General features: G+C 31.9%; 2 protein-coding genes across 4 annotated transcripts in view; both read left to right on the top strand.

Annotated features, from left to right (window-relative positions):
* LOC126852361 (uncharacterized) overlaps positions 1–7029 on the top strand; it is a 158585-nt gene extending 151556 nt beyond the window's left edge. For both annotated transcript variants that reach the window (XM_050597105.1, XM_050597115.1), the window contains 4 exons: positions 413–547; positions 1359–1549; positions 3614–3835; positions 4709–7029. In XM_050597105.1, coding sequence (XP_050453062.1) covers positions 413–547; positions 1359–1549; positions 3614–3835; positions 4709–4804 — 644 coding nt within the window. In that variant the 3' untranslated portion in view covers positions 4805–7029. The remainder of the gene's footprint in view (positions 1–412; positions 548–1358; positions 1550–3613; positions 3836–4708) is intronic.
* Positions 7030–9436: 2407 nt separating this feature from the next.
* Positions 9437–14188, top strand: LOC126852284 (uncharacterized). Of its 2 annotated transcripts, none has more exons than XM_050596952.1 (2): positions 9437–9544; positions 12317–14186. In XM_050596952.1, exon 2 carries the CDS (start codon positions 12320–12322, stop codon positions 13838–13840), a length of 1521 nt encoding a protein of 506 aa, XP_050452909.1. In that variant the 5' UTR covers positions 9437–9544; positions 12317–12319; the 3' UTR covers positions 13841–14186. The 2 variants fall into 2 exon arrangements, with proteins under 2 accessions (XP_050452909.1, XP_050452901.1); XM_050596944.1 differs by lacking the exon at positions 9437–9544 and adding an exon at positions 10845–10874 and having other exon boundaries at positions 12317–14188.
* Positions 14189–14886: the final 698 nt, after the last annotated feature.

Raw genomic sequence — 14886 nt, forward strand, 5'->3', positions numbered from 1 at the left:
AAGTGCTGCGTTTAAAACACTAAGCGCCTTTATTATTCGCGATAATACAATAGATGTCAATAAAATTCCTTCACTTCCGCGTTAAGTATTTTAAAATCGAGACTCAGAGGCATCGTATTTGAATAATCACGCGTAATGATTATTTATTCTGAGAAAAATCGACAATTTTGTCACTGAAAAATTTTACAGCCATCTTTGATTTGATAAAAAATTAAATATAAAATTGACAAAACGTAATATATCGATCTTTTCATTTGCCGCTCCGTGGCAAAACAGTGAGCTCGATTGATTGTAATTAAAAGAGATATAATAACAATTGTTTGGAGTAGTTTATAATTTATCTTCTCGTAACGCGGAATCCCAAAGCCTCATCGAGCAATGAAGGTTGAGTTTAATTGAAGGTATGTCGTAGGCAATCCAGATATACTGATCTGCGGCAACTGCAGGGAGATGTTCACGGAACTCGGGGAGCTGTTGGAGCACAAGCGGAACTACTGCAAGCTGCGGTTCACATGTAAATGTCACACCTTCAACGGAGCCGCCCCAAGTATGTACTCGAAATAAACTTCGAGGCGCCTCCTTCCGGTACGTAAACGCGCTCCGAATCCCACCGGAAGAGATCCAGAATTAGTATAATTGTCTATTGCTAATTTTAATCGGCTACGTTACTTTCACCTATCACAATTAATAATTCTTACAATGTAAAAAGTTACCAAACCGTTGTATGAATCGAGAAACTTATACTTTATTTAAATCAATATAGATTATTTATTTATTAAAGCCCGATTTTTAATTAATCGATGCAATTAATGAATAATTTCTTTTTTCACCTCGAATTAATTCGTATTGTGTATTCCTTATATAATTTATGTATTTATTACGCGAATTAAATGAGCATCTTATATTATATTTATATTATTATCATAACTCGTGCAAACAATTTTAAATGCCTTAACTATAAATTAAAATCATTATGTTACATTGTACAAATTCCCTTTTCCTTATGGCGGCTCGAATCATGTATTGCACAAAGAATTGAGAAAAGACTAAATGAAACAAAATTAATTAAAAAATAATCATATCGAATGTGATTATTGAAATGCAATTTCGAAAAATTTTCCGCAGTCTTTCAAACAACAAGTTAATTTGATAGCACTATCCAATCTTATATAACTCGTTCCAGAATCTGTCTAAAAATCCATCGAGTAATCTAAAATTTATTCGTTGCGCATGACATGGTAAAGGAACTCACTTCCTAAATTTTGTCTCATTTTGATCTTGTTCCAGTTCAGTGTGCGAGAAATATATCAACCGCGTTTTTTAACTTATTTATTAATGTTTCACTTGCACACAAACAGGAGACTCAACGACGGCGTTGCTCTGCGTCCTCTGCAAGTTATCTTTTCCAAGTGCTTGGGAATTGATGGTTCATGCCCAGGCAGCCCACATGATCAACATTTACGAGCTGGGCACAAGAGCACCGAGCCCGTCGCGGAGTCCTAGTCTTGACCAACCGAAGGAGTCGTCGCCTTCCCCCCAGGATTTCCAGGTTAGTTCTCTTATCTCTCTCTCTTACGTCCTATCTATGATTTATTATTTACGCCAACGTCATGCAGCAATATTTTACAAAATCGCACAACCTGAACTGAAGAATTAATAGTTTCCGCCTCTTGGGCATTGCGAAGAGTGGAACGAACAACTAGAGGAGGAGTCATCCTCAAAACGATCCGTGACAAAAGAAAAATTTATATCTGAGTAAAAATGTGTGCTTATTTCATTTTTATTGTTCGCGATTAGATTATTATCGGTAATTATAAATGGCAACTTTGGCAATTTATTTATTAATTTAATATTGCAATGGGAATATGCATTATAATGTATCAACTCTCACAAGATTTCTTATTCACGGATTATATTTAATCTATTGGTCAGTAATTAATTAACGAATATTTGAAATTGTTTTCAAACTGTTGCGCGCGCATTTTTCGAGTGATTAAAATTAACGGAAATATTTGCGCTTTTGTACATACATTATCCAGGTCGACGCGATAGTCGATTTATTTAAATAAGTAACATTCTCGCCCTTTTATTAATTAATTTGTATTTTATAACCAACCAATGATTACATCACTCACTGATTGGTATTGATATCGATGACTATTACTCAATTATGTAATTTTCATGAGTAAGTTATGTTCCAAAATTTATTTTATTTCTTTTTATATGCGAAATACATTCGTTATCATTAGTTCTCTTATATATTTTGACGTAACGCATATATTTTGTGACGTATATATATATATATATATTTTTTTTTTATTTTACATTTGCGAAAGAATGTTTAAATTTCAGGATATGTCAACATTATTATATATATATTTTCGCAATTTTTTTAATCATAATTTTATTTGCCTGGCCTAATACGTGCATAACGAGTGACGAGTACAAATATTAAACCTCAGCTACAGAAAGACCGAGCTTGCCATCTGACTTATTTTTCACATCAACACAATCTCTCTCTTTCCATTTCTCTCTCACCCCCTGTCTCGTTTTCTCCTCTTTCTGCAAAACGACACGTAGTCTTCCGTCACATTTATCGGTGTGTCGTCACGACAAGATCCGAGGAGGCAACAAAGAGGCATCGCGATGCTTCGCGACGGCTGAGACACGAGATATATCCGTGGACGACGGCGCGGACAATCTTCCCGGCGACGCGTGACGTGCACGATTTCCACGAAGTTGTACAGAAGCGAAGTAAGGGGGTTGTGCGCTTGCACTCGGCAAAAGCAACCCCAGTGACCGACGCGAAACACGTCGATTCCATCGAGGCTAACTCTGGGGTTGACGTATCGACAGAGAAACATATGACGAAGTAATATTTTTCCGCGCCCCCTCGGGTGATGGCATTTTCCCGCCACTCGCTCAACATCTCCCCTTAACAGTTTTTCCCATCGACAGATAGCAAAATCTAAAATTGTACTTTTTGATGTTAAGTATCGCAGAAATTATTTGCTTCTGTGATTTGTTGTATATTTTTATATACATATATATATATATATATATATATATATATATATATATAATAATAGAACAGATGACTTTTTATCTAAGGATTTTTCTTTCTTATTTATTTTTTTATATATTTTTATATAGTATTATATTATCAAAAAATGTACTGTATTAGAATAAAAAGTGTGCATTGTGGAGAAACAAATAATAAAAAAGAATAAAATTGTAACAAAATAATATCATTAATTGACATTATTAATTTAAGTATATTTATTATATACCAAGTCTCTTTAGCAAATATTATTACTTAAAATGTGCATAGTGGAATAAAGTAAATTTAATCAAACTGATTTTGAGTAAAACACGAGAAATTTTTATGCAGGATAAAATAGTAATATTAACTATAACGTGTGGCACACACTAATTAACAAACTCCCCAGTAGCACATGACATTATTACAATTTTTTGTCACATTCTTTTACAAGGATGAATGCATGCAATGTATTGATAAAACAAAGACACCTGACAAAGATACATTCGTTAATCAGTCTGTCGTCTACGATAATCTCGCGTAACGGTATTGATCTAACGGAATCTATGACAGGAAATCAAGGCTACGGATTGCGAAGAACGCGCGGAGGAGGAGGAACTTGATGGACACGAGTTAATACCGTCCCCAGACAGTGGCAAGTCAACGGATAACGAAGCGGCTCTGTCGCCAATCAAGATTCGATCTGACGTAAACGGGTTGGATCACGAGGACTGCGACGAATTGATCCACGTCGAGAATACCACGCAGGCATGCATCATGCATACTTTAAGCATTGTAAGTTATCAGTTTTGTTTTTGAATTTTATATACGTGAACCTTCCACGAGGATCAACAAACATCTCCAAGTATGAAGAATAGTAGAAATCAGATAAAAAAAAGGACGATTGCTTTTTCATAGAAATTAGTTGAAAATTGATTAAATGTGACAAATTGTTTGGAATCATCGATTTTTTTTTGATAAGCTTCTAAAATTTAATGTTGTTATTTCTATATAATATTAGTTTATTTTATTGTATTACAATATAAAATTCAATAGATAAAAACAAGAAGAGTGAGACATTTGCAGTTAAGACAATGAGAAATATATATAAGGGACAGATATTTTTTTGCCTCTTGGTGAAAAGATTCTCGGCATGACGCGCAATCGAAAATGACATGATAGCAGAAACATGGTCTCTAGGACCATGTGTCTTGTCATGAGAATCGTAAAGAACGCAAAAATCTAATGGATTCAGCATAGCGGCCCTAATGACAGGCATCGCTCTCGTCACACAGCTGTTAAAAGCAGTCATCCACAATAGAAAATCGTTCTTCTCGGGTGCATATTAACAAGAGTTGTAAATCGACGTTGTTGGCGCCAATGACGACCAGACCAACAACAGTGACAGTAATGTCGTCACGATACTTTTTCTTCCGCACGATAAATCGTGTTTTAATTTTCATTAGGGACCGTTAATAAATAGTGACCGTCCAAATTTTGAATTTTTCAATATATAAACTTTGACATTTGTAAAATCTAGAAGAATTTCGAGTTTGATACTTTTTTAATTCAAAAATATTAGGGTTTTTACTAATCTCTTTCTTATAATTTTCATGATAAGGTAGATTTATAAGTACTAAGTTATTAAAATTATTTTACTTGTTACAGGATTCTTCTTTGGAACTGAATTCTGATACGAACTCGAGAACAACTTCTGGAACGGTGATGGCCTTGACCAATGGTTCATTATCGGCGAAGGAATAAACGAGAAATAACAATAATTAAAAGAGAAGATTCAAAGAAAATTCATCGGAACGGTCTTCCCCGGCCAACCAACGAGACATATCGATCTCCTTTAAGGATTACGCACCTGTTTGTATATAGCTTAATTGCCTAACAAATTATTCAGGATCGCTAGATCCCGTGGTCTATGCCGGCTGATCAAATATCGATCATCTTCCCAAAAAAGAGAAAATATCAGTTCTTTTCTGGACTTTATTCATACATTTGTAATTTTGTTTCAAAATTTCATTGAGAATAAATTGAGAAGCAAAATATTGTATGAATTCAGGTTGGCTTAAATTACTTAGAGATTATTTGTATAACAATTTATATAACAGTTGATTGGTACGTGATTTAATTGATTTGTGAGTTTTTAATTATATACATTAATTATTTTTTTTAAACTGTTATATTGATCGAAATTATGTTGACTTCTTTAAAAATATTAAATTTTTCAGATATTTGATATTTAAATCTCTTGAAATCATTGAATTTTGATACTTATAGGTGTTAAAATTTTTATTTTTAAGTACATTTGTTTATTATTAGTAAAATTAAAAAAAATTTTAATTATAAATTTTGAGATCTACAAATTTTAAATTCTGTTTATTTAATTTTTAAATATTAAAAATTTATCAACCGCAAGATTTTAAATCACGTAACGCAATTGTAAATCGTAAAAATTGTTTCTTGTGAAATAATTTTTCATATATTTAGAAAATTCTATATACACATAGTACAAGTATAAGTTGATATATATATAAGTTGATTATTATTTTCAATGATACGATGACGTCAAGTGCTTTTTGTCATTTTGATGGCAAAAGTGTTGAAAATTAGAGTATTTGTGGACAAGATATTAGCTAAACAAAATCACATCAATGGATTGAACTTATCAGAAATCTTAGTCATTACTTATTTACCAGTTATTATCTTGAATGAAGACTAATTAATGTCTTCGATATAATTATATTATATCATTAATAACTAGTAAATAAATAATTTTTTATTGACAAATTTGTTTCTTAAGAAAACGAAGAAACGTTATATTACTTCCTTTTGTAGCACAGTCGCACATACATATGTGTGTATGTAGATTAAATATAGATTGTCACTTTAATTATTCATGAAAGAACATATCTTTCGATAAACAATGGTGTCGATGGCGAACTAATAATTGAATTATATAAATTTAAATTGTAATTATTATTAAATTGTAATTATTATTAAAAGGACAACTTCATTTTCCGTTGTTATTTGTTCTAAAATTTTGTTTTTGAAATTTGTTTTATCATTTATACTGTACGCAATTTAAACAATTGTTGCTTCTTTTAAAAAGGAAATATATAGTACAGAAAAAGCAAGAACTTATTTTGGCAGCTGTATAAATTTTATATTATCACAACTCTCTCTTTTTATTATTATTATTATGTTAAAGATGCTGAAAACATATAGTTTAGATTTATATTATTTTAAATCTTAAACAATTTGTACTCTTTTAACTATATTTTAGAGATCTATTAATTCCGATTTAATAAACATTGATAGACTTAAGCCTGTGTGTGACATTTTCTAAATCAGGTTCTAAGTGTGTATTAATTTATAAATGCGGCTATATATATATTTGAATTTTTGATAGAGAAAGATATCCGCAGATTTAGAAAGTTATAAATTATTAATTCAAAAGTTTTTATTATATATATATTACTTTTAAGTCGTACTTTATTTATAATCCTTACTTAAAAACAGCTATGAGAATCAAAATAGTTATGTGCATATGAATATGATATAAATTGTTATGTTGTTTCAAAACAATATATAATAAATTAATGTTTTTAAAAGAATAATTTTATTTTATTTTATTTTTGAGCCTTTGTTAATGATTTGCCATCGACAGCCTCTGTAGTTTATGCATATCAGAGATCTAATCATCTCATTTTTTAAAATATCCTGTACAATTCATAAATGTAACGCAATTGTGAAATAAACGAACATTATCGACAGCCGGAAAAAAATCGGTCGAGCTTTTTCGAAGCCTGACGCGCTTCTCTTTCTCCGTTTTTTTTTTCTCTGTGCAAAACGAACAAGATAATATTTATTATGTCACAATTAGATGGTAGCGACGAGAATTATTTGTTTATAGCCCCATATGTAAACAATGTTTTATGGATCATTAATGTCTAAATAAAATATATTACGTCTTTTAAGTCGTTTTCTCTTTCCTTTTCTACCCATTTTGCGTAATGCAACTTGACACTCTACAAAATTTTATTCATGATAATTTATATCTCCCAAAGCTACGTAATCTTTAACACATTTGAAATATATAAGGGTATCTTTTTTATTTCAACTCTCTCCAGCATTATAACATATTTTATTAATAAAGATAACCGATAGAAAGGAAAAGTTGCTTGGTTGTTAATAAATAACTGACAAACACGCACATAACTTCTAATTAGAACTATTTTTTTAACGACATGTCAAAGGGAAAGGAATTTTGCAGTTCTCGGCACGTTCGCTTCTTCGCAAGCACGTTCATCCCTTCATGCGGCACCTAATTACTGCGAGATATCGCGAGACATTACAACGCTTTCCGCAGTTATTCGTCTTCAACAAGAGGCTCGTTACACAAAGATTTCACCACCCTGTTAACCCCTCGACATTACATTTAATAAGTCTGTTTGTTCCTCCAATTAAAAGTTACAGTCTAGTAGCCGTATAATGATGTGTCATCTTGTGAGCTTACTTGTTTTGCGAATCAGCTGTATGCGCGTAAAATGATGACCTCCAGGGATGTTCTTTCAGTATAAATATATTTGCCATGTCACGAGATACTTGTTGTTATATCGTTACAGAATTAGCGATCATGTTTAATCGATTCATGATTAATTAATGCGTTTATTCTATTAAAATTTTATTTTACAATTTTTTTTTGTCGAACTTTGTTATTGCTTGAATTTTTTATATAAATAGAACGGATAATTGATGATGATAAAGAAATTTTATTTGTGTCTCAGCATTTTGTAAAGTAAAGAAGACATTGTTTTTTTTTAAGGTGATACATGCACATTGCGATACTATTCTGTTACGCTTCCATATCGGTATAAGTTTTCTGTAAAAAAATTATTTTGCTCTAGCCAATAACACGCAAATATTATTCATTGTCAGAAGAATATTTATTTAAAATAAACAATATTATTCAAAAAAACATATAATCGATATTATGCATTACAATCAAATTTTGAATCGAGAAATAAAATCCATATGTCTCTTTATATAATCTACATTCTATGCCGTGTCTTCTTTGTATCCAAGAATATGTCTAGTCGCTGCATTTTACGTGACTACATTGAAATGAAACCGCAGCTGTACGTGAGACAGAGAAATTTCCTGACATATGTTTTAAGCATGAAAATCTTGAATTTTGAATGCAATTTTGCAAGTGACCAAGCTTTATCTATTTAATATTTTATATTTTACGTTTTCATAGATCAATTTAAAAAAAAATTAAATTTGAAAGAAGAAAATTAAAAAAAAAACACAAAAAATTAGAATTCTTGTAGTTAAGTAAAAGAAGACTTTTAACAAAATAATTTATAAAAATCATTCTCTGTATGATGTCGTTTCTATATCGATTTTTCTTGTGAATTAGCAAGCTTTTATTCCTATCGAGCTAGCAGAGTCATCTCTTGCAGGCGTGCATCTAGTGGATAACGTAGAGTTCACACTGCATTTAATGTATGCACGTACATGGCTTTGTCAGAAATCTATTATGTCGATGGAAATTCTCTTTTTTTTATCAACCTTTGCTTCTCTCTCTTACTGACTTTTCCTTTCTTTTTTCCTCTGCTCGTAAGATGACAACACTTTGTAGAAGAAAGATATTTTTTAAATATATAAAATATATGCGATAATAAGAAGAGAGAAAACAAGAAAAACAATACTATTTTACTATTTTAGTTTGTGACAAATTTAAATTTATAAAGATCAAATTGTTTTCTATTGCGAATCAATTTTACAAAATTTTGCAGCACCACTCATATATTAAAGAGACTTTAATTAATATGTACAGGTAATTAACAACAATTTATAAATTAAAATATGCAAGACAAAACAGGAATAATTCTTACTTAAGAAAATTCAAAAAATCTAATCAATTTAGCAAGATTCTGGAATTTAATTTACCATCATCCTATGTGCCTAGATATCTGCATTTCTTTTGGCAATAAATTTAGTAATATATTACGTTTATTTCACTCACAGTTATTGTCTTTATTAGCCGGTGCATGTACATGGCTTTGTCAGAAATCTATTATGTCGATGGAAATTCTCTTTTTTTTATCAACCTTTGCTTCTCTCTCTTACTGACTTTTCCTTTCTTTTTTCCTCTGCTCGTAAGATGACAACACTTTGTAGAAGAAAGATATTTTTTAAATATATAAAATATATGCGATAGTAAGAAGAGAGAAAACAAGAAAAACAATACTAACTGGTGCTAACTGTTTAACTTTATTATTCGGTCTTATAAGTCTTACAGTTAAAAACGATGAGCAATTGTGAACGATAGTTAACTCTCTAGTAGAGGGGTAAACATGTTTCACCTGCGACAACCGAACGGTACGCAGATATGAAGCCGGGGTAAACCGGGAATTCGTCGACTACTGCGCGGTAGTAATCAGAGTCACTCCGAACAGTGAACGACATTCGCCAGGCAGACAACAGGTAACTCTTACCGAGCTTTTTATTAATTTTCTTTCAATAATTTTAATACATTTTTTTTTCTCGCTAAATGCAAATAATTGTAGTCGATATCTTGTTGCAGTACTTTTTTATTAACATATAACTTTTTCTATTTGTTTCGATTTAAAAGACGGCATCATTATGATATAATTTAGATACAATAAATTTATAAGCACAGACATATTTTTAGATTTTAATATAGTAATATAATTGAACAAGAGAGACAGAGAAAGAATTAAGTTAATTTAAACACAAACAATTCAACTAAATCTATTATTAAATAAAATTAATTAAATCAACATATCGAAAATGGTATATTAAAAAGCGATGAAATATTGTATTTAATCATGCACCGATGTAGATAAAATAATTATTATATTTCTGTTGGCAAAATAATTACAAATGATAAAATTTGTACTTAATGTGAACAAGTATAGATTTTGAAATTATAACAGAAATTTTTAATTATATTAAACCATGTTTGCACACGATTTGGTTACAATTCGATGACTTGTAATTCGAATTATCGTTACTTTAATTTAACTACATATAATAACATTAATTAACTAAATCATTAATTAATAAATTTATATAAATGGTTTTACAAGAAAATATATAATCGCATATAGAACTGAAATATTTTATTATAAATTTGAATTTAATAATAACGCGTTTCTTTCAATTAAATATTTTTACAATTTAGTAAATAATGATTACTATTTAAATTTTCTTTCGCATTTAAACAATAATGTAATAATTTAATCTAAAAACATTTAATTATTGAAATTAATAGACCTCAAAGTGAATTAAAACCGCAGACAAATTTGCAATTACAATGATCCATCCGTTGTACAATTTTTATAATATAAACATTTTAATTTATATAATAATATCATAATATAATTTTTTATATTTACATAGCACATATTTAAAAATAATCACCCTTCTCTCTTCTTCATCTTTTCTATCTCAAACGCATCAATTTTGTATTTTTTAAAGTCTGAAAGATGTTGCTACGCGTTCTCCATGTTCCAATTTTTGACGCGGTAAGCATTAACTTCCAGTTTCATCGTGACGATGTTCGGTCGCGTGGCTAATTAAAAAGATTCTTAATTAAGAGCGAAACGGTCTCGTTGGCGTCTAACTGTAAACAGCGGCGTATAACTGTGCGACGCCTTGATAACGGAGCGTAAGATCGTCGTCCTGCTGCAGATTTGTTCCGCTACATCGCCGGAGATACCGACCTTTTGCTCGACGCTCGTTTGTTAGCGATGCTGCTCGCAATAACCGAGAGAGCATGTTTATAACTGTGGTAAAATGACTCAACGTAACCGGAAGCTTTCAACGTTCGCCAATAAGATCCTGTCTTAATGCAGTAGCTCTTTATTCATGATTATCTCGTATCGATTAGGGTTGCACGAGATATCAAGATTAATCTTGATATTGATGTCACCTTGTCTCGAAATTCGAGACAAGATTTTTAATTAGTTATTAAAACAATAAGATTAAAAATTATATAAATAGTAATAATTATCTTAAATTATTATATGTTATAAAGCTTATATTGTGTTAAATATTAATTTAAACAAAGATCTTCAGTATATAAAAATTATTGATAAACTCGAGACAAGACAATACAAGACGAGATTTTTGCTACCAGGATTCATTCAAGACAATTATTTAAATTTTCAAAAAATTTTAATTTAGCACAATACTATTTTTACGAATATTGTTTTGTCTTAAATCTTTTGCAACTTATCGATGACAAGTCATGTTATTTTTCTCTACTTTTATATTAATATCTTTGAGATTATTTATCAGAGTCAAATTTTTCCTAAGCGTTTTTTTTTTATTAAGCGTATAGTATTTTTATTTTTTTTTTTAAGAGTATTGTAAGTACAAGGAATTTACGAAGAAAGGAAAAAAACAAATAAAAATCCGTTAAAAAAGCAAAAATTATAAAACGCAATAAAACATAAATACAAAAAAATATAAAAGTATATAATTATATCTAATTCTCTATACGTGAATAGTTTTAGAATCATAATTTTGAATTGAAAATTGCACGAAACATTGAACTTTCGTCGACGGGAATCAGACGTGATTTTGAGCTATGGTAAAAACATGCTCGGCCGAACAATCATCCGGATGGATCTCGGGTGCGAGTCGGCCGGAACTCGGGCATAATACCGCGGAAACGGCCCGGGAAATTATATTTGTCATGGAGAATCTATCGGCCGTGTCTATATTGGAGGACGATTCGATGCGATCTCTGACCGCGCAGCGACCGGACGGAACGGTCATTCAATGTGTATCGTCGGCTTTTTTTAAAGCCACGCGTTTCGGTGGAAAGTGGCGGTGATATTCACGGTTACGTTCAAAGTGGAAGCGAACAATCAGACCGATACGCTGACTTCGCACGTAGAAGAGGAATTCGAGAAAGTTTAATTTAATCGCTCTGACCGACTCACGTTAAACTCATTCTTAATTGGTGTTAATCAGTACTATTAATGTTTTTACTTATAATTTATATATTTAGCATTTTTTTATTAAATAAGTGAATACACTATAATTCTATATGCTGATAAAGTATTTCAAAATAAATAAAATATAATACTCTCATTTTTTCTCAGATTAAGAATATTCATTAAAAATTAAAATAATACGAATAATTCAATTTTAGAAAATATTAACAATAAACAGAATATAAATGTACATATGAAACATATGTATTAATAATGTTTGAATTTTTAGATTATGACGATGCGCTTATCGGCCATGTGTCCCTTAATTTTTCTGCTGGTTGGAGTTAACGCGGCCGGCATTGGCGAGGCTTGGCAAATTACACCATATTTGAAATCCGTCCATCCGGATCATTCCTTTTGGCCACGATTGGACTCTTCAGCATTCGAAGTCCGCACCGTGAGCGGAGTAGGTCATCTTGCCCCATTCGACGAATCACGAGACGCTCAAAAACATTCAGAACTCGCTACATCAAGTTCCGCAGAACAGAACGTTCTTCCGGATAATGAAAACGCTTCTCATGTTGAGAATAAAAACCTCGAACGTTTCCGAAAACTTTTGGAAGATTCATCTTATAGCGATGACGAAGAGGATAACGAAGATGCCATACCTATCCGGAAAATATTTCAGAAATCATTTATAACGAAAATTTTACACGCACATGAAGAAGACAAGGACGATGACGAATTATTTATGAAGGAGAAGGAGGAAACCAGAGGAACCGCGCGTATTCGTAGACAAGCGGAGAACGGGACGAGCATGGAAAAGGTCTCGACGACCAAGAGCGTGCGCGAGGCTCGCCTGAACTCACCTGAAACATGGTCGACTTCGGTGCAACCGATCTCGGTCGAATTTCGTCATCGTATCCCGCTGGATCAGGTGATCCGGCAACAGCAGGAGGAAGAAGAGGCCGCCGCTCTGTCCAATAGCTATCGAAGGCATCAAGCACCACGAGCGGACTTTGTGACGGGCCAGCATTATCGACGAAGCTATCCGGAATATCGCGAGTCCAGGGATATGCCGATCACCAAGAACTACGACGACTACGACCCGATGTCCTGGTACAGGAACGCGATACGCGAGAGGGATTATGAGTATCCGTCGTATCGTCGAGGATACAGCTACCACTATCCCGATCGCTACCGGATGGAGAGAGATTATTACGCGCGTCTGCCCAACGATCAGTATTACTACGATCGTTACGATCGTTACAGAGAGGACGATTTCGATCTCTACGGTAGAAATCGACCCACGCCAAAGCCCAGACGGATCATTTACTACGCCACCCTACCGGAGGTCGTAAGGAAGCCGGTAGATCTGAGAAATTATCCACGATACGACAAGACATCGGTCACTCGAGACGATGCCTTTAAACGCATACCCGGCAACGTCGATCCCAGCAGATATCGATACAGACAATCGTATGGCAACTACGATCCTTACGCGAAGAGATCGAGCTATTACGATCGTCCTTACGAATATCCCGAGGGCGACTCGCGGCGGGTCAGAGTGTCGACCAAGGAGAATTTGAGCAGCGAACGGAAGGTGAGCAATCTCATTGCTATCAGGGACAACGGCGACAAACTACCCTGGCCCGTGCAGATCGGCACGGAAGTCAGTATTAAGAACGACGAGAGGATTCCCGGAAGGAAGATCTTTGGCGAATCGAACGGCGCTTACGACAGGTTCCAGAGCGCTCAGTTACAGAAAGCCCCGGACGCCACGGGATCCAGCGAACTCCAAAGCGACAATTAATACACACACACACACACACACTTACGTTGAGCATATGATATGCTTATTTATAAAATAAAAGAGATGATTCTAACTCGAGTTCCTCTAGTTTAAGGAACTACTTGTGATCACAGATGGTTCTTCATTATCAAACAATTATTAATAAATAAAAAATAATTTTAAAGTATATAATATTGGAATAATATTAAATACATATGATAAATATTGAAATATATTTACAAATAATTATTCAAAAAAGTTAATAATTATCACATTTAAAAAAATTTAAAAGATCCAATAAAATATTACGATACTGAATTTTTTATTTTATCGAAATTTTACTTAACTCGTTATATATAAATGAAAAGCGATCTTATAGAAAAGAGAAAGATATAACTTATAATATCCAAAATACACGATTCATTTTTACAGATAGACATTTAATTTCGATATTTGATATTGATAGTTCAACATTATTATAAGATATCGTAGAACTAATTATTATTATATAATTGTTTGATTTCTTATATACAGATACAGCATTATTATAAGCAATATAAAATAAGAAATTACTAAAACTTGAACTAAAATCATTAAATAATTATTACAATGAATATTATCAAAAAATAAAGAATGCAAAATCAGATAATTGTTATGTCACATATAATTAATTAATTTTAATATTATATTTATATATATATATATTGAGAGTGTTATTAATACAATTTTTGACATAATCAAACATATTTAAAACATTCTGTTTAATTAGTTGATGAAATGAAAAAAGGGTTGGGTGCACAATTGATTTATTGGTTACATACTTGTAATATATTTAAGTATTTCCAAATTATGTACGTGTAGTAATTAAGTATACGGTATTTGTACTTTCGTAAAAACTTATTTAAATATTTTCAATTCAAGTTTTTGAAGTACAAGTTTCGGAAAAGCGAACATTACGTATTAATGTCATTTGCAATATTCTTTTATATCTATATCTTTTTTACATATAAAAATACACCAATCAATAAATAAGTTTTGTATTCTCTCTCTCTCATTTAATAATTACA

This window comes from Cataglyphis hispanica, chromosome 1 (assembly GCF_021464435.1).
Source record: "Cataglyphis hispanica isolate Lineage 1 chromosome 1, ULB_Chis1_1.0, whole genome shotgun sequence".
Lineage (NCBI taxonomy): Eukaryota > Metazoa > Arthropoda > Insecta > Hymenoptera > Formicidae > Cataglyphis > Cataglyphis hispanica.